This window comes from Lissotriton vulgaris, chromosome 6 (assembly GCF_964263255.1).
Source record: "Lissotriton vulgaris chromosome 6, aLisVul1.2, whole genome shotgun sequence".
NCBI lineage: Eukaryota > Metazoa > Chordata > Amphibia > Caudata > Salamandridae > Lissotriton > Lissotriton vulgaris.
This window is the reverse complement of record NC_141694.1, coordinates 325775099-325799228: the sequence shown is the minus strand read 5'-3', so window position 1 is coordinate 325799228 and position 24130 is coordinate 325775099. Positions and strand designations below refer to the sequence as shown.

General features: G+C 47.0%; 1 protein-coding gene across 2 annotated transcripts in view; it reads left to right on the top strand.

Moving 5' to 3' along the window:
* The window catches only part of TAF1B (TATA-box binding protein associated factor, RNA polymerase I subunit B), a 909612-nt gene that overhangs the window by 541848 nt on the left and 343634 nt on the right, over positions 1 to 24130 (top strand). For both annotated transcript variants that reach the window (XM_086926356.1, XM_086926357.1), the window contains exon 11: positions 14043 to 14089. In XM_086926356.1, coding sequence (XP_086782482.1) covers positions 14043 to 14089 — 47 coding nt within the window. The remainder of the gene's footprint in view (positions 1 to 14042; positions 14090 to 24130) is intronic.

Genomic DNA, 24130 nt, shown 5'->3' with positions numbered 1-24130 from the left:
GCTGAAGTGCCGGAACCGACGCCCCGGGGTTGCTCAACGGCAAACGGAAAAAAGTAGTCATTTTAGTTCCCTGGGCCGGCGTTTTGACTCCATTGATTTGCATTGAGGTATGAACAACAATAGCCAGAGGAGGAAGGGTGAGGAGGAAGGAGAGCGGTGATAGCAAACAACTCTACCCCATGCCCCTGTTGATGGTAATCGGTTCAGAGAGGATACTGTTATAACTGATCGACGTTGTGGGGTAGTGATAAAGCCAGTGGACCATCCGGATGAAGATCGGACCCACAAACTATCAAAATTCTTCTCCACATCCAGAGAGAGCAAGAGTTTATCTTCCACTTCACTCCTATTAGACCATAATAAGTGTGAAAGAGTTCGTAGATGGTTGGGGGAGAAGCAGAAAGGAACAAAGCTGACTTGGTTCTCATGGATCAGTTGTCTGATGATGCAGGCCAATCTAATGGCCAAAACCTTTGGCTAATATCTTCATATTGTATTTCAATAGAGAGATGGGACGAAAGTTAGTACAGGAGAGATGGTCCTTATCAGGTTTCGGTGTCTTTGAAATGTGTACTTTGTGAAATTTTGGCCAAAGGGAGTCAGTGGTCTTGGCTTCCTAAAACATCGCCTTGAGGAGAGGGATTCGATCTGGGTTTCACCATCAAAGTGGGCAAGTCCAACTTCCAAACCCCTATCAATACAGCCCTTCCTAGGGGCAATACTGGACTCCGGCACAAGCAAAGCTTATCCCAGTCCTGCACGGGTCCAAACCTTTCAGATCCGGCTTCCTGTTTTTCAGCCAAATCGTCCGCTAACAATGAGAAAAGTGATGTGCCTCCTGGCACTGATTGCCTCCTGTTTAACCATCATTCTGAGGTTCCGTGACAATTGTAAGTGGTGTTTTCGACTCGCACGAATATGGTCGAGTCTGGCATCTATGAACCGCAAATGACGAGTTTGGTGGGTGTGCGCAGTTTCGCTGTGCTAACCTAAACCGTTCGTTTGTTTCGTGGGTTTCTTCATCCGAGCCCACGGGTTCCATCTTAGATACGGCATCCATTTTGTCTCTTGCCCTCACGTAGCCAGCGAACGGACGCTGTCCGCTTCGCGACCCTGGGATTCCCAAGACTCTTGCAGAAGACACATGTTCCTTTGAAAGTGTCTTTATGATGAGGGGGATGATACTGTAAGGCAGATGGCCCCGCTCGAGGCTCATCTTGCCGTGCCGGTCTATTGTCTTAGCCGTGCATCTCATTAGGCGCATTCCTTTGATGCCTGTAGCTCGTGTTTCCCGAGACCACCCCCTTTTACACCCTTTCCGATCTCCCCACTGTCCTGTCTTCCTCTGCACCTGTCCTTGTTCCTTCTTCGATCTGTTTACTGCTGATTGGAATGTACTAATGGTGTGAAGATGGGTTTTTACAGTTGGGAACCACCAAATGTTTCCGTACTTATGTTCCGGACCCTGAATACATCAAAGCGACCCCTCTCGGGGATAATGATGGGAACCAAGTTGTAAACCTTTGTGTGCCATGTTAATCTATGAGAGAAATGTGTATAAAAGGAGCAACCCACAGTAGCAATTTGAATCAGATCCCGCGAACCTACATGCTGTGTACTTCACGTCACTTCTGTGTTCCCTGCAGTAAATAAACCTCGAATCTTTGACGCCGAAGGAAGTGTCCCGTGTCTCTGTCATTTGTACGCCGGAAAAGGTTACCCACGAAGGTTTCAGGTGTTGTCCCCTGGCACCGCTGGGTCTTAGAAAAACCCAGTCCTTCAGTTGGCGCCCAACGTGGGGCTTCATCAGTGGTACCGGTCCAAGCCCGACGATCGTGAGGAACTTCGTGTGAAATCTCCGAGGGAAGGTGCACCCCGCTTCATCGATCCTGTTGTCGAAATAAGTGGCCCGACGACTTTTCCCGCGAAGATTCCCGCCTCCTGACGGCTGCGACGGACTGCTGCCCTGACTGTAGACCTGTTTTGGCGCCTGGCGTAGACCTTGGTACAGCGAGACGATTGACGGGCCTTTCTGGTGACGCCATCGATCTTTGAGTTAAGTATTTGTGGGTCGCTCCCAGAGACCTTAGTTGTGGTTGCTTCATTGTTGCATGATTCCATTGCATTTGTGGTTCTTAGTACTTGGTTCTTTGTTGTAATATTTGACGCCTGCAGACGCCAAAAACCGAGGGTTTTGTTCATTGCTGGGACTTGGTAAATCCCGTAACCCTTGAAGTTTGTGAAACTCAGCTAGTGTGCAGGATGCCTAGCCGTAGTACTTTGTTCAGTTGTTTTAGTCGTTGTGGTACGGATTCCCGATTGGAGGACTCATGTCCGATACCTCCGGTTGGAACTCCAACATATGAGCTCTACAGCAAGCACGGACTAGGTCCGATTACTTTTAATGAATATTGGATCCGCTATACTAAAAAAGATGGTGTCCTTAGTTGGCCACCTCATGGTAGTTTCGAGACCCCGATCTTAGATAATCTCGAGACTAAATTGTTTAAGAAAAAATCAAGGCCGGCCATGTTTGATGCCTTTCGGTTGTGGCATAAAGAAGCCAAACAGAGAGAAATCAGGCTGTTAAAACGTAGTCAGAGAGATGGAGTTGTTACCATAGTAAAGAAAGCAGAGCAGTTTCAGCGAGATAAGGAGGAAAAGGAAAAGGAAGTTTTCGATAGATTGCAACGTATGTCTGTAGATAAGTGCTATCCTGCTTTACCGGCAGATACGGACAAAAAGGAGGAAGGTATCGAGGACCCCTTAATGTCTTATCTCATGAAGTCACCACCTCCGTATGTACAGGGTACCGCAGTTCCTGTGGTTCCCCCTGCTCCTGCTCCTCAACCAGCTCCTGTCCCTGCACTTCCAGCTGTTCCCGCTCCTCTGCCTGCTTCTGTCCCTACTGCTCCTACACTTGTACTTCCTCATACTCCTGCTCCCGCTGCCTCTACTGTTCTGGTTTCTCCTGCCGTTCCCTCTGTTTCTGGTACTTCTCTTGTTACCCTTCTGGGCTATTCTTTGTCTCCGTCTGTTCGACGTCGTACTCCTTCTGTAGCTGCTAACTTCTTCAATTCTCTTGGTCCTATTCTTGAGTCCGCTGGTTCGGACGGTCCTCAAAGACGTAGTCAGCCTCCTGGTGGTAGGGAGCGTGACTCATTGTGTAATATGGCTATGGGTTGGATGAAATGCCCCGTTAGGAATCCTCCACGTGCGGTATTGAAAACGTTTGAGCAATTCAATATACCGACACAAAGATTTGTTTTTGAAGAAATGTGCAAGGTTTTGCGTGACCTAATACCGGCTGACGCATCCGATGATGTAATGACTGCCTTGACTAATCTACAGCTTCAGTTCTCGAGCGGAATGATAATAGGTACCAATGTTCAACGTGCAGTCGAGCAATTACTGTCCCTTCGTCCTTCTATAATGCCTCGAGCATTGTTTGTAGAAGACATTGAAGGGCCGTTAGGAGCACCTGGTCAGTATCCTATGCGTGAGGTTCCTCCGGTGTGGATGCCAGGAGACGCTGCTGCCGTTCCTATCGTCCCACCGCACTTTCAGCGAGTGTGGATCCATCTTCCATGGAAACGATCAGAAGTTTTACAGGTAAAGCAATCTTTGCCTGACCCTCGCAAAAATCCTGCAGGGTACTACAAAGAATTATCGCAGCTCGTAGACGCTACGATAATGAATCTTGCCGATATCGATATGCTGTTTGGCAACGTCGTGCCGCAACCGGTATGGACAAAGATTCGCCAGGAGAATCATGCGAACGAATTAGGTGGCGATTGGGCTGCGCTTGTAGCAGCTGATGGTTTGCAAGTTGGTGGTGCGAAACCTGAACAGTTAATTGCTAATCTCCCTCAGAGAATTATAGCTCTAATGAAAACGCTTATGCCTGCCATGAAGGTAAATTGGGACAAACTGTCCGCTTGCAAGCAAAAGAAGGATGAGAGCGTCTCTGATTTCTTTACGAGATTTGAGGAGGCTTTCATCGACCACAGTGGTCAAGACATGGGTACCGAAGGTGGTCAGAGGTTGTTTGTGGACAAATTTGTTTCCAATTTATTGCCTGACTTGAGCAACAAATTAAAAAATTCTGAAAGTGCGTGGTCTGTTTCTACTTCTGCTCAGATATTGGCTACGGCCCAATATTATGAGAATAGGGAGAAAGAGGAGAACGATCGTGCTGACAAGAAAACGAAAGAACTCAAAACTAAAGTGTTGTTGCAACAGGCGTACCCTCCGCGTTCAAACCAGAATGACTCGCAGCAACGTAATAGATTGCAGTCTCAATCAAATAGGTCACAATCACGAAATGATTCCTCCTCACAAAGATCGTCGTTAGGGTACAATCAGTGTGCCTATTGTAGACAGGAGGGCCATTTGAAATTTGATTTTCCAGTCCTCAATGAGCGTAATAGTGGTAATTTGTCTAGAGGTGGTCGTAGTGGTTCTCAGCAGACATCACGTGGTAGGGGTCGCGGTGCTCAGAACGATCGTTCCACTAACACTTCTGACTCCAATAATTGTTTTGATCAGCGTGGATCGTCGCAAGGGCGATCTGCTCAGTACAATGTAGATGATTATTACGTCGATCAGGGAACTGACGACGGTAATTACTAGGACAGCCATAGACAAGGAGAGGGAGTGGTATCAGTTCCGGTTGATCAGAGAGGGCCTTACGTCGCAGTTGCCACCGCGGGCGTCGTTGAGCCTTTTCTGTTGGACACTGGTGCAGCGAAAAGTTCTATCATGCATTCGAAACTCCCTGGCGCACCTTTGTCTGGCTTAACAAATGTTTCCGTTGGATTCTCTGGCGCCCCTGTTAGCAATCCAGTTTCATGCCCTTTGCCTCTTACAATTGGGCCACGTGAGCTCGAAGCTCCGTTGATTTTGACCACTGGGTGTGGTGAAAATCTCTTGGGCCTGGATTTGCTAAAACGTTTACATGCGACTTTGTATTGCTCTCCTGCGGGAGTGAAGCTTACTTTGGGTGAGAGAGTTATCTCTCCAATATACTTGTCTCTCGATAAGCTTCCACCGGAATTGAGTTCTCTTCCTGCATCTTTGTGGGCAACAGGTCCCAATGATGTGGGCCTGCTTGACATCTCCCCTTATGTTGTCCATTTGAAATCTAATGTGCGGTTGCCACGTATTCCCCAGTATCGTATCTCTCTTGACGGCGAACGAGCATTGTTGGCGATCATCTATGATTTGATCGAGAAAGATGTTATTGACGAGACTCGGGGAAACGTGTGCAACAGTCCTGTGTTGCCCATTCTGAAACGTACTGATCCTTCGAAACCACCTGTTTATCGTTTTGTTATCGATTTACGGGAGGTAAATAAAATTGTGATTCCTCAGTTCCCTGTTGTGCCCGACATCACGGCGCTACTGACTCTGATTCCAGCATCGGCATCTTGGTTTTCAGTGATCGATCTGAAGAATGCGTTCTTCAGTATTCCGATTGCTGAGGAAAGCAGAGACCTTTTCGGTTTCTCTCTTGGTGGCCGTAGCTTCCGGTTTAAACGTGCTCCTCAAGGCTACTGTGAAAGTCCATCGATATACAGCCAAGCCTTGAAGGGCCAACTAGATGCGTTTGTGTTGCCGGTTGGTGCAGCTTTGATCCAATATGTTGACGACTTATTGGTGGCTGCAGATACTCAGGACATTTGCAAAATTGCCACGGTATCATTGTTGCAACATCTCTGTGACTTACATCATAAGGTGTCTCCTTCTAAACTTCAATATTGTTGCCAAGAAGTAACCTACCTAGGTCACTTATTGTCAAAGGAGGGAAGGAGGTTGACCCCAGAGAGAATTGCTGCGATCGCCCGGATGGCTGTGCCAACAACTCAGAGAGAAGTGCGTGCCTTTTTGGGCATCACGTCATACTGCAGACAGTGGATTCCGAATATTTCACTGTTAGCGAAACCATTGGTGGCTCTTACGTGTAAGGATGTTCCATCTCCTTTACCATGGACGGAAGAATGCCAGAAAAGTTTTTCTGAACTGCGTGACGCGTTGTGTTCGGCTCCTGTGTTAGGTACCCCTGACTACAGTAAGCCGTTCACATTATACATGCACGAGAGAGAAGGTTGTGCGTTGAGTGTCTTGACGCAACCTTTTGGTGGTAAGCAACGTCCATGTGCATATTTTTCCTCGACCTTGGACCCGGTAGCTAGAGCATTGCCGAGTTGTTTGAGAGCAACAGCGGCAGCTGCGGTGTCCATCCGACAATCAGCAGGATTGGTCATGGATAATATGCTTACGGTGATGGTTCCGCATGCAGTTGACACTCTTTTAAATCGTACGAAAACTCAGCACTTGACGAGTGCAAGGTTGTCTGGGTACGAGTTGACGCTCTTGGCAAGTCACATTCAGATAAAACGTTGTAATGTCCTGAACCCGGCGACTTTATTGCCAATTAGTGCAGAGTCAGATGAAGTAGCAGCTCATGACTGTTATTTAAGGACTGAGGAAGAAACAAAAGGTCGCGTGGACCTTAAAAACACTCCTTTGGATGATCCCGATGGGACTTTGTATGTGGATGGTTCATGTTTTAAATTGCCGAATGGTGATGTCACGACTGCGTATGCTGTGGTAACTTTGAATACTGTTGTGGAAGCTGCGAGATTGAATCAGAACTCTGCTCAGGCTGCAGAGCTGATCGTTTTGACTAGAGCGTGTGTGTTGTCGAAAGGGAAACGTGTGAATGTGTTTACTGATAGTCAATACGCATTTGGCGTTGCGCATAGCTTTGGACGATTGTGGCGAGAGAGAGGTTTTATGACATCGCATGGTACGAAAATTCAGCATGGACAACTTGTGAATGACCTTTTGGATGCACTTACATTGCCTAAGCAGGTAGCGATTGTTAAATGTAGTGCGCATCGTAAGGTGACGGATGACGTTGGTCGTGGTAATGCGTTTGCGGATGAGACTGCTAAGGAGACTGCCCGGAACCTTAGCAATAGAATGTATGTGACGAGTTCGGTTAGGTGGCCTACAGAAACGAGTATGTGTGAGGATACCATCGAGAGTGTGAAAGCGATACAGAATGAGGCCACCGAGACTGAAAAGGCGAAGTGGAAAGAAAGCACGGGAAAGTTGGATGCGAATGGTTGTTGGATTGATTTGTCGGAGCACAAGAAGTGGATGTTGCCAGACGCGTATGTGCTAGCTGTTGTGACGATGGCACATGGGTTAGCGCATATTAGTGCGAAAGGTATTTGTAAGTTGTTGTCCCCTGTGTGGAAGAATTATGGTATCACGAAGTGTGCTGAAAGATTGGTGAAGAATTGCATGATATGTATGATGTACAATCCTGGTAAGGGAACCCCTACACCTGCTGGTCATTTCGCACCCCCTTCATGTCCATTTGAAGTGATCCAGCTAGACTTCATCCATATGGAGCGATGCAATAACCTGAAATACGTTTTAGTTGTGGTTTGCGCATTCTCCCGATGGATTGAAGCCTACCCTCTTAAAGACAACACTGCTATGTCCACTGCGAAAATCCTACTGAAGGAATATTTTCCTCGGTATGGAATGCCGCGAATCGTATGGTCAGATAACGGAAGTGAGTTTGTAGGGAGTGTAATGAAGAGTGTGTGTAAGGGCCTTGGAATTACTCAAAAGTTCCATAGCGCCAATCATCCCCAGTCAGCAGGTTTGGTTGAAGGGTATAATGGCACCCTTAAACTCAAACTAGCGAAGATTCAGGCTACAACTGGTCTTTCGTGGCCTGACGCTTTGCCTCTAGCTTTGTTGTCAACAAGGGCGACTGTACACTCCCTAGTAGGGCTTAGTCCCTATGAAATAGTGTTCGGTCGTCCTGCGAATGTTTGGGGGGTCCCTAGACCAAGTGTGTTTTCCAATCTTGAGTACCCAATGTTGATTGACTATCTACATGATCTGACTGCTAAACTGAGGTTAATTCATCAACAGGTTTACGAAGCACTGCCGACGCAGACGGAGGGTCCAGGCCACCAGCTCCAACCGGGAAACTGGGTGGTTACGCGAAACTTCGCTCGCAAAAGAAATCTTGAGCCCCGTTTCACTGGACCTTTTCAAGTCCTCCTTGCCACGAGAACTGCTGTCCGTTTGGAAGGTCGCAAGAACTGGGTGCACGCCACCCACACCAAAAAGGTACCTATACCTTTACCGGCGGACTCGTGGGTGAGGAAAGGCATTGCTTCATCTGAAACTGACAGATTACAGACCTTTGTACCTTTTAGCGACGCCGAACCTGTTGGAGAATCCTCAGCGCAGCAGAAAGGCATTGCTGAACATTTGTCATCACAAGACTCAAGATCTGAACATTTGACTGATCAACAGAACTCTGTCCCCTCATCGGATCCTTTGTTTGACGAACAGACACGTCCTGGAAAGAGACGATACTTTTTGCGATCCAGCACCAAAGACTAATAAAATTTTCGTTTCTATCCTTTTGACATCTACGTTACCCCTTTTGCCACGATCAGTCTAAACACACGTACCATTGTGATTTTCGTAAAATATTGAGTTTTTTCCACATGTGTTTTTGCTTCCACAGCTGAGAGACTTTTGCACATACTTGTGTATAAAATACCTTACATCCAGGTGTACCGTAGGGCCGCGCGTGTACTTTCTTCTGGTTAGTAGGTCTTGACACTAGGTCAAAGACCGTCGGTTCCTAGGAACTCCTAGGGATTGACTACTGCTACACAGAACGAAGTGCGTCAAGAAACGTTGCGGACGGTCTTAGGGGATGGCGTTTTCAAAGCTGATGGACTTGGAAAAAGCTCAGGCGCAAAGATTCAAACTGCAACAAATTACCCGTACCAAATGCTTTACGTTTCAGGTGTTCCTTCTGTTTCTAATTGTTTCCTTATTATTGGCGGGTGGGGTGTATTACATGATACCGTACTTCCTACCTTCTGCCATACCTACTCCTACTTCTGAACCTAAACCTACTTCCACTGTTTCCCCTCATTCCTTCCATATCTTACCCGAACACGAACAGGCTAGACGCGCAGAATTCAGAAATAACTCCTTTATTCAGCTCCTTCACCAGCACCAGTTAGTGGTTAACACTACTAACTGTTGGGTGTGTGGGTTAATGCCACATACCACGGATAAGGGAATTCCATATCTGGTCCTTCCTTATAGTTCCCAGGGTTCAGCTCGAGCATTCCAAGCAATGTTTCGAAGTGCACTAGATTCCTACCCCAATCGAGAGCCACATCCTTCCCACTTTGGCCCTGGTTCGTACCACAAGCCTTTGGCTATAGCGATCGCTGATTTAGATAGGGATGTCTATGAGCCGTCGCTCATCCCGGAGGAGGAGGTGCGAGCCTATAGAGTCCTGAGTAAGGTTGAGTATAGTGCGCTCGTGAATGAAAGACAGCGTAGAAGCTCGTCTCCAATATGGATCGTACCCCACCTTGGTAATTTCTGTCTACTGGGTCGTGGCTGAAGATCGAGAGCTAGTCTTGGAGAGAGCGCTTGCTCCGAGACTTACATCCTACCGATGCTCTCCTCCCCTGTGTTTCTGGCTGCCGAGGGTACATACTTCATCTGCCATGATCGTGCGTATACATGGTTGCCCTCTGACTTTGTGGGCTCATGTTATATCGCAAATTTCTTGCCCCCGACGTTCACTGTTGATGCAGATTATCACAAGACTAGAGTTGTGAGAGGCGTGATTAGCGAAGAGGACACTGCCGGTCAAGAGGCAGGAGACTTTTTCAAGGCTTTCCTTCCGTTTTGGGGACCTATGGTTAATAGTAGGAACCTGAGACAATTGACTCGAGTGGTGGAATCAACAGCTAATATCACTGCCAGTGCCCTTGGTAATATCACCACAGAACTTCAGGCGGATAGGCTCATGACGTTACAAAACCGTATGGTTTTAGACGTTGTTTTAGCAGATCGAGGTGGAGTATGTAAGGTGATCCATTCGAGCTGCTGTATTTTCATTCCAGATAACGCTCCGACTGTCTATCAAGCCATCTCAAAGTTGCATAAGATCTCTGAGTCCATACACGTGGACGTAGGGGATTGGACGCTACTTGGGTGGTTTTGGGGCCTGATGTCGACTTGGGGTTGGAAGATTCTGATGATCATCGGAGTTGTTGTGGCATTTCTGTTCACGTGTTGCCTTTGTGTGCAGTGTGGTCCTGCCTTATGTGGCCTCTGTGCTACGACGTGTATAAGACAGCCGCCTGTTACCAAAGCAGCTCAGTTGGATAGAATTATGTTGCAGCAACATCTAGATGGTCTGATGAATATCGAATATGATTCCGACTAGTGCTTGCCTACATGAGGGCAAAAGGAGCGTCTGAGGTTCCGTGACAATTGTAAGTGGTGTTTTCGACTCACACGAATATGGTCGAGTCTGGCATCTATGAACCGCAAATGACGAGTTTGGTGGGTGTGCGCAGTTTCGCTGTGCTAACCTAAACCGTTCGTTTGTTTCGTGGGTTTCTTCATCCGAGCCCACGGGTTCCATCTTAGATACGGCATCCATTTTGTCTCTTGCCCTCAAGTAGCCAGCGAACGGACACTGTCCGCTTCGCAACCCTGGGATTCTCAAGACTCTTGCAGAAGACACATGTTCCTTTGAAAGTGTCTTTATGATGAGGGGGATGATACTGTAAGGCAGATGGCCCCGCTCGAGGCTCATCTTGCCGTGCCGGTCTATTGTCTTAGCCGTGCATCTCATTAGGCGCATTCCTTTGATGCCTGTAGCTCGTGTTTCCCGAGACCACCCCCTTTTACACCCTTTCCGATCTCCCCACTGTCCTGTCTTCCTCTGCACCTGTCCTTGTTCCTTCTTCGATCTGTTTACTGCTGATTGGAATGTACTAATGGTGTGAAGATGGGTTTTTACAGTTGGGAACCACCAAATGTTTCCGTACTTATGTTCCGGACCCTGAATACATCAAAGCGACCCCTCTCGGGGATAATGATGGGAACCAAGTTGTAAACCTTTGTGTGCCATGTTAATCTATGAGAGAAATGTGTATAAAAGGAGCGACCCACAGTAGCAATTTGAATCAGATCCCGCGAACCTACATGCTGTGTACTTCACGTGACTTCTGTGTTCCCTGCAGTAAATAAACCTCGAATCTTTGACGCCGAAGGAAGTGTCCCGTGTCTCTGTCATTTGTACGCCGGAACAGGTTACCCACGAAGGTTTCAGGTGTTGTCCCCTGGCACCGCTGGGTCTTAGAAAAACCCAGTCCTTCAATTCCCTGCTTCAACTTAGGCAGGTGTCTGCTCCAAGAGTGCCTGGCAGCATAGTGGACACGATCTGAGGCTCTAAGGGAAGGTCTAGTGTTGATTTGAGACAGCACCCATTCCTCTCTGCAGTGGTGGAACAGCAACAATCTGTTGCAAGATAGGCCTTTTCTAGACCCGGTCTCCCAGGTGACCATCACCATAGATGCCTCTCTCACAGGCTGGGGGCACATCTACAGAGCATCACTGTTCAGGGTTGGTGGACACCTCTTCAACAGACCTTACACATAAACTGTCTGGAGTTATTAGCAGTCTGAAGGCCGCCTTCTGCATGGTACACAACACAAGACAGTCCTGATCAAGATAGACAATATGACTGTCGTGTATTACCTGCAGAAACAGAGGGGAATGCACTCTCCCCAACTCTCGGTGTGAGCGCAACACATTGGTCATTAGACGATCCACCACAGAGTACAACTGCTAGCAGAGTATCTTCTGGGAGCGGACAACGACTTCACAGACCTACTCAGAAGGGTACATCAACAAGTCCATGAGTGGTGACTCCATCCCAAACATCTCCTCCCATATTTCCAATATTGGGGGTTCTCTCAACATTATTCTGTTCGGTCTATAGCCCCTGACGAGAAGCTTCCTAACAGGCCAGATCTTCTCACTCAACATTAGGGCACACTCGGGCATCCTGATCCCAGACAGCCCTGCCCGTCGATCTGACTCCTGAGGTCCTAGAGTATGGTTAACTAAATTTGCCTCCTGAGTGTATGCCCATCCTAAAAGAGGTTCGCCATACCACCACTCGAGCCTGCTATGCGGCAATGTGGAAGAAGTTTGTCCACTACTGCCTACCTAAACACATTGATCATTTAAAGCAGGGGTCTCCAAACCGGTCCTGGAGGGCCGGATCCATGCCAGATTTTTTGGATATCCCCATTGAGATACATGTAGTAATTTCAAACATCTGGCATGGATCCGGCCCTCCAGGACCGGTTTGGAGACCCCAGCACTAAAGCCATTAGTACAGGACATTGTCTGTTACCTGTTTCACTTAGAACGTACATGCCTGGCTTACACATCCACTCTTACATTTAGCTGCAGAGGCAGCCTACTTGCAGAACAGGAAGTACTCATCACTGTTTAGAATCCCTGTCATTAAGGCGTTTGAGTTAAGAAGGCTACTCCTCCCAGCATACCTCCAGCCTCTATCTGGAACTTCAGTGTAGTGCTCACCAGACTCATGGGCCCCACTTAGAGTGCCTATAATCTTCCCCTCTCTAATTTATGTTGTGGAAAGTAGCGATTCTAGTTGCAATCACTTACCTCAAGAATGTGCGTGAGATCCAAGCTCTTACACTGGAAGAGCCTTTGTTTTTTTGGTGACATGGTAATCCTTAGACCTAACACAAAGTTCCTACCCATTGTGAGCTCTCTTTTGCACCTCAACCAGACAGTTCAGCTCCTGGTGTTCTTCCCACGCCCAGACTCCGTAGCAGACAGAGCCCTTCAGACACTAGATGTAAAGAGGGTCTTCATGTCCTACATTGATAGGACAAAATCATTTTGTAGGAAATGTGTTGTTTTTCCATTTCATGTGGGTGCTGGCACTAATCGATGAGGTGTAGTGAATGCAGCCTGAAGTAGTTAAAGCATGGCCTGCTCCCCCTTAGGTAGCACTCTATCTACCTGAACAGAGCTTTACCTCACCATTCATTCAAGTCTCTTTTGATCACTCTTGTTTGGCAGAACTTCACCTTGAACGCCTTATTACGAGTTTGGCGGTCCTACAGCAGGCAGTGCAACACACCACATGTGATCATCCGCAAGATCAGGAATTTATTCCTGGTCTTGTGGGTGATCCTGTGGCAGTCTGACATCAGTGGTCTGATAGGTTCATGGAAGAGCCTAACATGCAGATCACCGCTCTGTGAACGCCGTCTGCACCTTCCTGCACAGTTTAACATGTATGCGACACCGTGAAGGAAGGTGCAGGAACTAGGGATGCAAATCGAGGGGGCACTACATGTGCCCCCCTCCAACATGCACCCCCAGGCCCAGAGGTACCTTTGTTTCCGCTCCGCAGTGTGGCGGAGGTTGGACAGACACCACGAGTAATGAGGCCCTAAATATTCTCCTATGCAGCCCCTTTGGTTTTGGCTCATATTGTTTCCTCTGCTCATCTAGCAGGGGACATACATCAGTTCTAGTCTTTGTGCTGTTATGTAATTGGTGGGTGCAGCCAGTGAATTGGGATTGCTGCACAAAAAAACGTAGGTTTCTTTCAGCAACTCCACATTGCAGCCGTAGGTAAGAGATATTGCACCAGTGGCTTTCTTGTAGTCTTTCGTCAGAGAACTGTGCCTCCTCTCAATTTTATATTTCTGGCCTATGCAGAGGTTCATGTTGAAATGGGCGGCAGACGTTTCATCCCCTATACCCAGGTGTTTGGCCTGTGCCACTGTAACACTATGGTGCCTCCATTTTAAATCACAGATTGGGCTGTGGGAGGCCAAGTGTGGATGTTTCATAGAAACTTTGAGAGCTTCCATACCAGAATTTGTACATAAGACATTCATTGCTGTTACTTGCAGACAGATCCAACTTAGCCAAAGTTTATAGCATATTAAATCAATTCATCTAATTACATAATTTGTCCATTCGACTTTTAAAAATCTAATTAACCTAATTCATGTGTTTATGTCAACATTGTCCACTGTGGAATATTTTCTCAACGTTTCTCACCTTCACACTGTAGTAAAAAAACAATGTTGACCTGTTTATAACATTTTTTGCAGGTTGTTATCAAAATGTGCTGCCGAAAGGAATCAAGAGAATAAAGATGGTATGTAACTATTTGAATGTCATCTGTGGTATTTTCCTAGGACAAACATGGGTAGATTAGACACTGTGGCCTATAGCGATCACCATGCTCATCTAGTATGCCCGGTTGAGATTTAAACATAAATAGTCTTTCCTGTTTCAGATGTAAACCTATAATAACTACAACCCCAACTGAAGAGAAAGTAGCCCTTATCAGTGTAAACATATAAATGCTGATTAGCACCTGTGCATCCACAAATTAGAATGCAATAAAAAAAATGAGAGAGAGAACGTGTTAATTTTTCTTTTACTTCTCTCTGGAGGTGCCAACACAATGTCACTTGGTTGTACAAGGCAGCAACAACAACAAACATTTGCAATGCAATAGGTCTCGCAATTGCGAGATTTTGAGCTATTGGCACTGTAAATGACAATGCCTTTATGTGTTTAAAAAGTCTCAGAAATGCGAGACCTATTGCATTGCAATCTATTTTTTTACAGTACTTCAAACTGCGTTGAGGAGATATATGGATCCATTTGCAGTCAAGATGTGCTCGGAGAGTACCACAGACCATTTGAAAGGGGAGCATAAGGGGCGCACAGTTGGAGGACTAATCCACTCATGGTCCTGAGTTATGCCATGACGAATGCACAAACAACCATCAATTCACCAACTGACCGACACACCGCAGACACACACACCTGTCCACCCCCATAAAAGACCTACCAACGAGTGGGGAAGGAAGGTTGGCCGACTGCCGACTGATAGTGTGAATGGCTGTATATTTTGCATTTCTAAATGAAAATCTATATTTCTATATACCTTGTTTCCAAATGCTAACAGCAGAGAGAACCAGTGCTGGTGGCATGCCGGTGGCATGCTGTAAATTCCCAAGAGCAGACGGTTTCCAAATCTGTGGTACAGTGTGCGAACATCCCCAAAAGTGCTGCCCTCAGGATAAGAGTCCCTTACACATAGTCTTAGCACACCGATGCTAGTTTGCCCGCACTCTAACATGCCACTTTCGGGCCCTCCTCCGCAATTTTACTTTGCATTATGGAACACTTACCAGCGAGCACGTGGTATTGTGAGTATGAACTCACTGGTTGGAGACATCACTGGGCGGAGGGGCTTCAATGTAAAGGATTACTCTAAGGGATGGCTGCTGTGTCAGGCACAGACACTGTTTGAAGAGGTGCCTCTATTCCCACAGGTCCATAACACTTCTAAAGATTCGAAGTAGCACCAGCTAACTATGTTTCTCAGTGACGTACAATATTAATGGTGGACCCTCCACTGTTCTGAAGCAAGTGCCACAAAACATGCCTGCCCTTGCTAGTTACTTTGGTGAATGCGTGCACAACTTGGCCCTCATTTGCCACACTGTTCCACCATCCAGCCTATAACAAGGACTAATGGAATGATGCAACTGCGTAGCTGGAGCGCTTTCTGCACTAGCCACATAATCCATCCACTGCTGCAGAATTTGCAGATTAAGAGGAACAAAAATGTTCAGAGTATGGCTAACTAACATTTACTGTGTGCAGACTGTAAATACTGCCCTGGGGAATACGTTAAAACAGTCGAAGTATGCCGCCCAAGAGACAGGCGGGGGTTTCTTAATCGATTCAGTCAGTTTGTGTGTGATACTAAAATTACATTGCGCTTGCTAGCATGCCTTGTGTCGCTGGTGGAGTAAACCGCCCCCAGGTTTTGTTTCCGACTTCCAACTGATTATAGACTTCTTTATAGCTACTATGTTGGTGAAATTAGAAAATAATTGGATGTTAACAACCATCTACAGACAAGTGAGAAGGGGCGAGGCAGAGTGCTCTGTGAGGCCAAAGGCTGCACACACCCCACATTCGCACCCAGCGCCTGAAAAAAAAAGTTCTGAAGAAAATAAAATAAAGTTGCGCGGACGCTATACTAAAATCGTGCCATGCTGCCAAATAAAAATACTATTCATAGATTAATAAGTAATTCAAAGAAAACATTTCCCTGTGCCATTTACTTTGCTTACTGTTGCCAACCGCTCTTCTTCATGCATCGCTGCTCCTGGGGTCTGCTGCTGAGCAGTGGGGGCGGGGAGGGGTGAGTCCGGATGGAACAATGTTCGAAGGCATACAGGACTGCTGTATGAAAGTGCGGAGTGGAGAGTGGAGGTTTAAGACTATAGATGAGATGATTTACCACTTAAGTGCGTTCGGCGGCTGGGATGCGCGTGCATGTTAATGCGCACTATTAAAAAAAAAACAATTACGCTGTATAAGTGTAAGGATACTGACGTTAGACAGTGCTGCTTCCAAATGAACAGAAGTTACGCATAGGATGAAGAGCCAATAATAATGCTGATAAAAAAAAATGCACAAGTTAACTAATGGCAAACGTCGAGAAATTATCCAGCGGAGTTTCACCACACATATAGATTACTAGATGTCTCGGAAAGACAGTGCATGCGCCCTGCCTAGGCAAGAACTAAAAACTGGTCTACAATTAGTTTGCTTGCATTTTATAAGGTAAGTCACTAAATGTTATTGTTAGGTCTCGGCCTGCGTAAGCTGCGCTTGCGCAGTCTCGCTGCCGAGATTTTATGTTTTAGAGTATGGGGGCTTAAACCCTCCCCTCTTCTCCATTGGCTGGCTTCCTAAACGGAGGCCAGCCATTGGACAAGATGGGCGTCTTTCTGTTTAAGCCCCATCTTTTTCGGATTGAGGGGTTTGTTTTTTAGTTTCTTTCTCTCCTCTTCCCATTGGCTGAAATTTTACATTCCAGCCAATGGGAAGAGGAGAGAAAGAAAATCACGCCCCCCCAGTCCAAAAATGATGCTGTGTTTCTCGGAAGCATTTCTGCTTCGCCTCGGAGAAACATGGTGGTGTGCTTGACGTGGTCCGCTTTCCTGACGGAGTTCGCTTTGGTGCTACTGGGGCCAGACCTCCCGGTTGTTCCTCCCAGGAACAACAGGGACGTCCCCTCTCGTTGGGGTAGGTGGGTGAACTCGTCGGGGGCACAGAAGTGTCAACCCCCAGGAAGCAGGTCTCCCGGAGCAGCAAGATCAAGTGATCCACTCCTTGGGGCAGGCATGACAACCTTCTAGGGCAGGGCCCCCACGCAGCTTTGCTTCTAGAGTAAAAAGATTGACTGGATCCGTTCCCCAGAGCTGCAGGATTACTTCTGGAGGAGCAGCAGCGGTGCCGGCTTCATCCCCGGGGCGGGCGGCTTACAGGGTGGAACTGCGGCCCGGCGGACCTCGCGCACCGTGAAAGGGCTGTTGCGCTCTGGGACATCCCCGTACAATAATCAACCTCTGGGCCCAGGGAGCGTGCGGCGCTGCGGCCTGAGGCGGCTGGAGACCCTTCCCACAACGCAGTAGAGGGTCCGGCCTGCCGGAGCTGAATTTTGGGCCTATCGGGCCTTGCACACACAGAGGGAGCTGTCGTGCTCCGGAGTCCCTACATGGACGAGACATCTTGATGAAAGGAAGGTTGGTGATTGCGGCTGCGAGATCAGAGCGAGGCCTGCGTACCAGTCGGTGTGAGCGAGGAAGTTGCTGGACGAGGGGCGCCGGCAGAGGACAGCGGGACTCTCTCCCCCAGGTAAGCGGGCTGGTGAGGCCGCGAGGTGGTGGGGGCGGTGTAGGGCGGTGACGCTGCTGAAGCGGAGGCCACGCTTTGGATCTGACCGGACCCTGGGCACAGAGGCTAGATCCCTGCCCCTCACTGGGCCCGGTTAGGGGCATTGCGTTAGGACATGCAGTTCCTCTGTGGCAGTGGCGGTGGCAGAGCCCCCCGCATCACTCGCTCCCCACCGGCGGCGGGTCAGCCCTGCGAGCCGCGTCAAGAAGGTAAAAATAGGTTGCGACTGGTGGTCGGAGTTGCTGGGAAGGCCTCTGCGAGGACCTGTGTTCTACTGCAGCTAATTTGTCTTTCATGCTTTGGGGGTGAAGACGGGCCTGCCGATTGTCTGCTTGGGTCTGCTGTGACCCCATTTCCCCCGGAGTTGAGTACTCGTGTGTGCCGGGAGGCTCGTCCTCTGCTCTGGGCCCCCTCTCCTCCTCTCTCCTCCCGTTTATTTCGCCCAGGTGGACTGGGCCGGGGTCGCACACCCCTGCCGACAGGAGGGTGGCCTACTGTGTGTGGGGGGGGACCTTGGCCTATTGCCTGCCCTGATGCTAGGAGCACTTGCCTTGTTCCTTGGAGTATCCTGGCTGAGCCCCCCTGCATAAATATGGGCAAGACAGATGGCAAGCAGCCCAAATTAACATTTGAAAGTAAGAGACACACTAGGCAGGGAGAGACTGCGTCAGAGGCGGAGGAGCAGGCTGTGCAAAAGGACGGCGGAGCATCCCGCAAAGATGACCTATGGACACTCCTCCTGCATGTAAAAGCCAGTTTATGCACAATCGACTCCAAGTTCAATCAGCTGACAGAAAGGCTTGACCAAGTGAAGGCCAGAGTCGATACGCACAAAGCAAAAATCACGCCTTTGGAGGAAACCTGGTCAGGCAATGACGACGCCCTGGCATCCGGGAACCAGACAATGCTAGAAATGGACAAGATATTAAGCCTTACCAAAGCTAAGAATCGTTGTGATTGTTTTTCTGCCCTCTGTTCCCTCGTTGTCATTGTTTTTCTGCCCTCTGTTCCCTCGTTGTGATTGTTTTTCTGCCCTCTGTTCCCTCGTTGTGATAGTTTTTTCTGGCCTCTTCTTGCCTCTGTTCCCTCATTGTGATTGTTTTTCTGCCCTCTGTTCCCTCGTTGTGATTGTTTTTCTGCCCTCTGTTCCCTCGTTGTGATAGTTTTTCTGGCCTCTTCTTGCCTCTGTACCCTTGTTGTGATTGGTTTTCTGCCCTCTGTTCCCTCGTTGTGATCTGTTTTTCTGCCCTCTGTTCCCTTGTTGTGATATGTTTTTCTGCCATCTGTTCCCTTGTTGTGATCTGTTTTTCTGCCCTCTGTTCCCTCGTTGTGGTCGATGTTTCTGCCCTCTGTACCCTCGTTGTGGTTGTTTTTTCTTGCCTCTGTTCCCTCGTTGTGGTTTTTTTTCTGGCCTCTGTTCCCTCGTTGTGGTAGTTTTCTCTGGCCTCTGTTCCCTGTGTGTGGCTCTGTTTGTGTGTGTGGGGCTCTGTGTGTGTGTGTGTGTGTGGCTCTCTGTGTGTGGGGGGCTCTCTCTGTGTGTGGGGGGGCTCTCTCTGTGTGTGGGGGGCTCTGTGTGTGTGTGTGGGGCTCTGTGTGTGTGTGGGGGGCTCTGTGTGTGTGGCGCTCTGTGTGTGGGGGGGGGCTCTGTGGGTGTGTGTGTGGCTCTCTGTGTGTGTGAGTGGCTCTGTGTGTTTGTGTGTGTTTGTGTGTGTGTGTGTGTGTGTGTGTGTGTAGGGCTCTGTGTGTGGGGGAGCTCTGTGTGTGTGTGGGGGGGGCTCTGTTTGTGTGTGTGTTGGGCTCTCTGTGTGTGTTTGTGGGGCTCTGTGTCTGCTAATACTCTCTACTACTCTCTAATGCTCACCTATTGCCATAGTAAATGAAAATACCATTTATTTATGTTTAAAAAAAACAAAAAATGAAAAAAATGCCATTTGCAATGCCAATAGCTCCAACTTTATCAAAGACGAGACCATTGCATTGTAAATTCTTGTTTGTGTTCTTTCCAGGTTAGTGTGCTTGGATTAAAGGGGATGGGTTTCGAAGTATGTTTTCAGGTCTGATCTGATTATTTTAAACACTGCAGAGAAACTGAAGGGATTAAAATCATATTTAATATTTTGCCAGTGTTTAATTCTGTCACTGATTGGTGAAATTGCTGACTCATAGGAATCTTGGGTAGTACGTACTATTACATTTTCCTATAGACACAGAATGGGTAAAACCCCTTGATTCATCAGGTGGAATGCAGTGTTTACATTGCATTCTTTACCCTGCAGGATGTTACCACCCAGATAAGTACCTCTCAGGTAAGTACCACACAGACCCTTTTGTAGAACCTTATCTTGTGGTACTTTACCACACAAGTATTTTTTTGATGGCTTAATTATATCATAAAAAAGAGGGGATTAAGGGATGGGTAAGGGGAAGGGAGGCTAGTGATAAAGGAATGTAAGGAGTTTTTAGGGTTTGGGGGGGATAGGGGTAAAGGGAGGTATGGGTTTTTAAGGTTCTGGGACAAGTACTGGTACAGACAGGTAAGGGGATTTTAGGGTTCAGGGTTGGATAGAGGAAAACGGAGGTATGGCGTGTCTATGGTTCACGCAAGTAGAGGTAAGCAATTTTTAGAGTTCAGGGAAGGTAGGAGTTTAAAAAAGTAGGGGGCTTTTGGGAGCTTACCTCCATAACAGAAAATGCAAACGAAGGAGGCTTGGAGGGAGTTACCCCTGCAAAACAACATAAAGAGGAAATAAAATGTTATGTTGTGTTATGTTAAGTTATGTTATATGATGTTTTGTAATGCGCACAACTACTACCGGAGTATCCTAGCGCGGTATACCGCTGGGGAACCCGTCCTGGCTTTCCCTGTGGGATGGACCCTACTGGGAGTCCCCAAAGTGGAGCCAGGCATCCCCGGCATTGATGGGGCCGTTGTGGAGATTAGGCAAGTTAATGCCCAGAGTTGCCGAGTGGGACCCCTGGTTAGAGTCGGCACCGAGGCGAGAATTATCGAGTCCGCTGACCCTGGTCCACGACCCTGCCGCATCGGTAATTGAACCCTGGTCCCGGGCCGACTCCTGCTTCCGGGTCTGCCGCCTCTAACCAGTGTGCCACACCACTCTACTAATGCTGATGATTTGGTGATAATGGACATGACAGTAGGGCTACAAAAGAAATTGGACATCTTCTAGTATTATTTTTTAAGTAAAGGCTCACTGTTAATTTAGCTCAGACCATGGAAATGGTGTAAGGGAAAGGAAAGAGAGGGTTTAAATGGTACCTGGGAGGGAACAAAGTAAATGTGGTTGGAAAATATAAATATTTGGGTATGTGGTTTGATACAAAGTTAAATTGGAGAGATAATATTGAATCACTAAAAACTACTGCATTGACCTCGGTATGGGGTTTAAACAATTTAGTTGGAAGTAAGATGGGCCCTCCCTATGCTCCATAATGGCTGCCTCAGTGCAGTAGTCTGCCCTCAATTCCAGTAGGGGATGTTAGTACTAACCTTAGGGAGCAAACTATATTGCAACTATGAAGAGGGTAAATGTGTGAAAAGACTCCACACTTTAGCACCCTTGGCTGTGTGTCAAGTCATAAGGGTGGAGATCCAGGTTACGGTTTTGATTTATTAGGGATTTGTATTCCCACTGAGATTCTGCCAGAGATTACCAAGGGAAGGCAAAATGTCACACCTCTATAAAGATGAGGTACAGAACAGCGAGTTGAAATGGGCTATGCAAGTGAGACATGCGCTAAAGGAAATCTGTAATAGGTTGACAATAAAGCTGAATCAGTTGAAGTAGGGGCTGCAGATCTCCAAACTAGAGCTACTCGTACTCGCATATAACTGTGCTAGAGACGAAGACCATTGGTATTTGAGGGGGAACCCTGCACTCAATTTTTGTTAAAAGATGCAGTGATGACAAACGTTTCCCATTTATTGAGGCCTTGCCTATTCCCTAGCTCAGGGATGCAGTATTAAAATTCGGGGTCTGGATAAATACATGCTATGCAGATAAGAGGATAAAATCAGCAGCGAGTGATGAACAGGGTATGTGCACTCGTGGGATGAAGACAAAATGTAATGGGACCCACATTTTATTGGATTGTTTATGGTTTTTAGATGTGCAGAAAGCATTTTTAAAACCAATTATGATCAAATATGGAATTACAAATCATGATCAAGCTCTTGGCCTGTTGTTGAACATGAGGTTTCTGGATATCACGTGTGCAATCGGGTCATTTTTAACTACGATCCGGGGGATTTTAAAAGACTTGGTGGATAACACATAATGGAATTGGTGGGTTTTTATGAGATTCCCCAATCCTTGCTTTTTTCCCATTACCTCATTGTATGCATTATGTATTGGATGTACTTTTTATCCCTTTTTATTGTATGTATAATCGTACAAAATAAAATGGGTGTACACATGCACGGCGACAAATTTTTTCACTGGAAAAAACAAAAGGATGTTATAGTTAGGTGAAAATGTCAGTTAAAACATAGTGTTTAAACTAACAAAACCACTGAAATTCATCAGTTACGGTTATCTCAAGAAACTATAACTCGTAACTATTACACATGCCCGCCATGCACTGTGTTGTCATTAATGATGTCATTTCAGATGTTCTAGTGATGTTATCAATGATGTCATTGAACATTCCATGAGTCATGTAATATGTAGGGTATTAGGAGTGCATGGCAAGGGCCATTCATTGACGCAATTCCACAGAGAATCTTAACAGCAGACGCATCACTAAAAGGTTGGGGAGCACATCTCTAGACTCTAGCCGTTCAAGGACTGTGGAGTTGGGAGCAGAAGCACCTACATATCAATCACCTAGAATTGCTAGCAATTTTCCTAGCACTCAAAGCTTTTCAGACCCAACTCAAAGGCAAAGCTGTATTGATTCGCACAGACAACATGACAGCAATGTACTATGTACAAAAACAGAGGGGGACACACTTTCTCCAACTGTCACATTTTGCTCAGACTATTTGGAAGTGGGCCATTCCTCAAAAAGTTTATTTATTGGCAGAACATCTACCAGGAGAAAGCAACCTAATAGTAGACCTACTCAGCATGCAAAAGCAACAGATCCACAAGAGGGAACTTCATTCTCAAGTTCTCCTTCCATTCTTCCAAATGTGTGGGTTTCCCGAAATAGATCTGTTTGCAACTCACCTCAAACAAAATGCCCAAACTGCACTGCCAGGTATCCACAATCACCGGGCAATGCCCTATGGATGAAATGGTCAGAGAGGTTTGCTTAAGCTTTTCCGCCTCTCCCACTCATTCCCTTTGTGATTCAGAAGGTCAGACAAGCATCCCTGACTCTAATCCTGGTTGCTCCTACACATGGGCTCGACAGCCATGGTTCACAACCCTACTAGAACTATCTGTAGTAAAACATCAAAAGCTGCATCTCATGCCCAGTCTCCATACTCAGAGCCATGGAGACATAATGCATCCAAATGCAAAGGAGCTCAATCTTGCGATTTGGCTCCTGAAGTCATAGAGTTTGGTTATCTTAACCTCCCACCAGACTGTATGAACGTCATTATAGAAGCAAGGAGACCTACCACTAGGACTTGCTATGCAGCCAAATGGAAAAGATTTGTTATATACTGCAATAACAACCATATTGACCCACTTGATGTTTCAGTACAAAACATTGTATGTTACTTACTACATTTACAATGCTCAAATTTAGCGTATACATCTATAAGGTTACTGTGAGAAGGTGGCCTGATATGCAGTGCTCACTATTCTAGTGAACACTATGTATCAGTCCAGCAACCCTTATTGATGATTGGTTGTAAGTCAACCTTATAGACCAGCTATCCTAGTAGCGTGGATACGAGCAGTCTAAGGCTAAAGACTCGAGAGGGCGTGTTAAGCCAGCTGTTATACCACACATATACCCCTTGAACACCAAGTGAAAGGACACCACACAAGTGTTATGAAAATAAACAGTGTATTTATTAAGATCACAACAGCCCTGTACTCTTTATGAGGACAGGGTACTAAGCACAAAACAAAACTCTTACGAAAATACTTAAGTTAGCACAGTATATACAAATGCCCGAGGGGCACGGAAAACCATATACTCTGAAAGTGGAATGCGAAATTACTAGCAGGTAAGTACAGTACTAATAGGCTTTGGAATCGCTAGGTCTTGACTATAGAATCTTCTGATTACTTCTAGGAGGCCTAGGGGACTCGGGTGCAGAGTGTGCACTCTCACGCGTGATGCGGGACAAAGTCTATGGTAGCTAGATTTCACAGAGTTAGTGTTCTCGGGCGAACCCGACCTGGTAGGAGGAAAACGAAAGTGGATTCTGACCCTTGGATAGTGAGGCTATGCTGGGGCACCGAAATGCCGAAGTTACCTAGCCCAGGGGCTGCAGCTGCATAGGTCT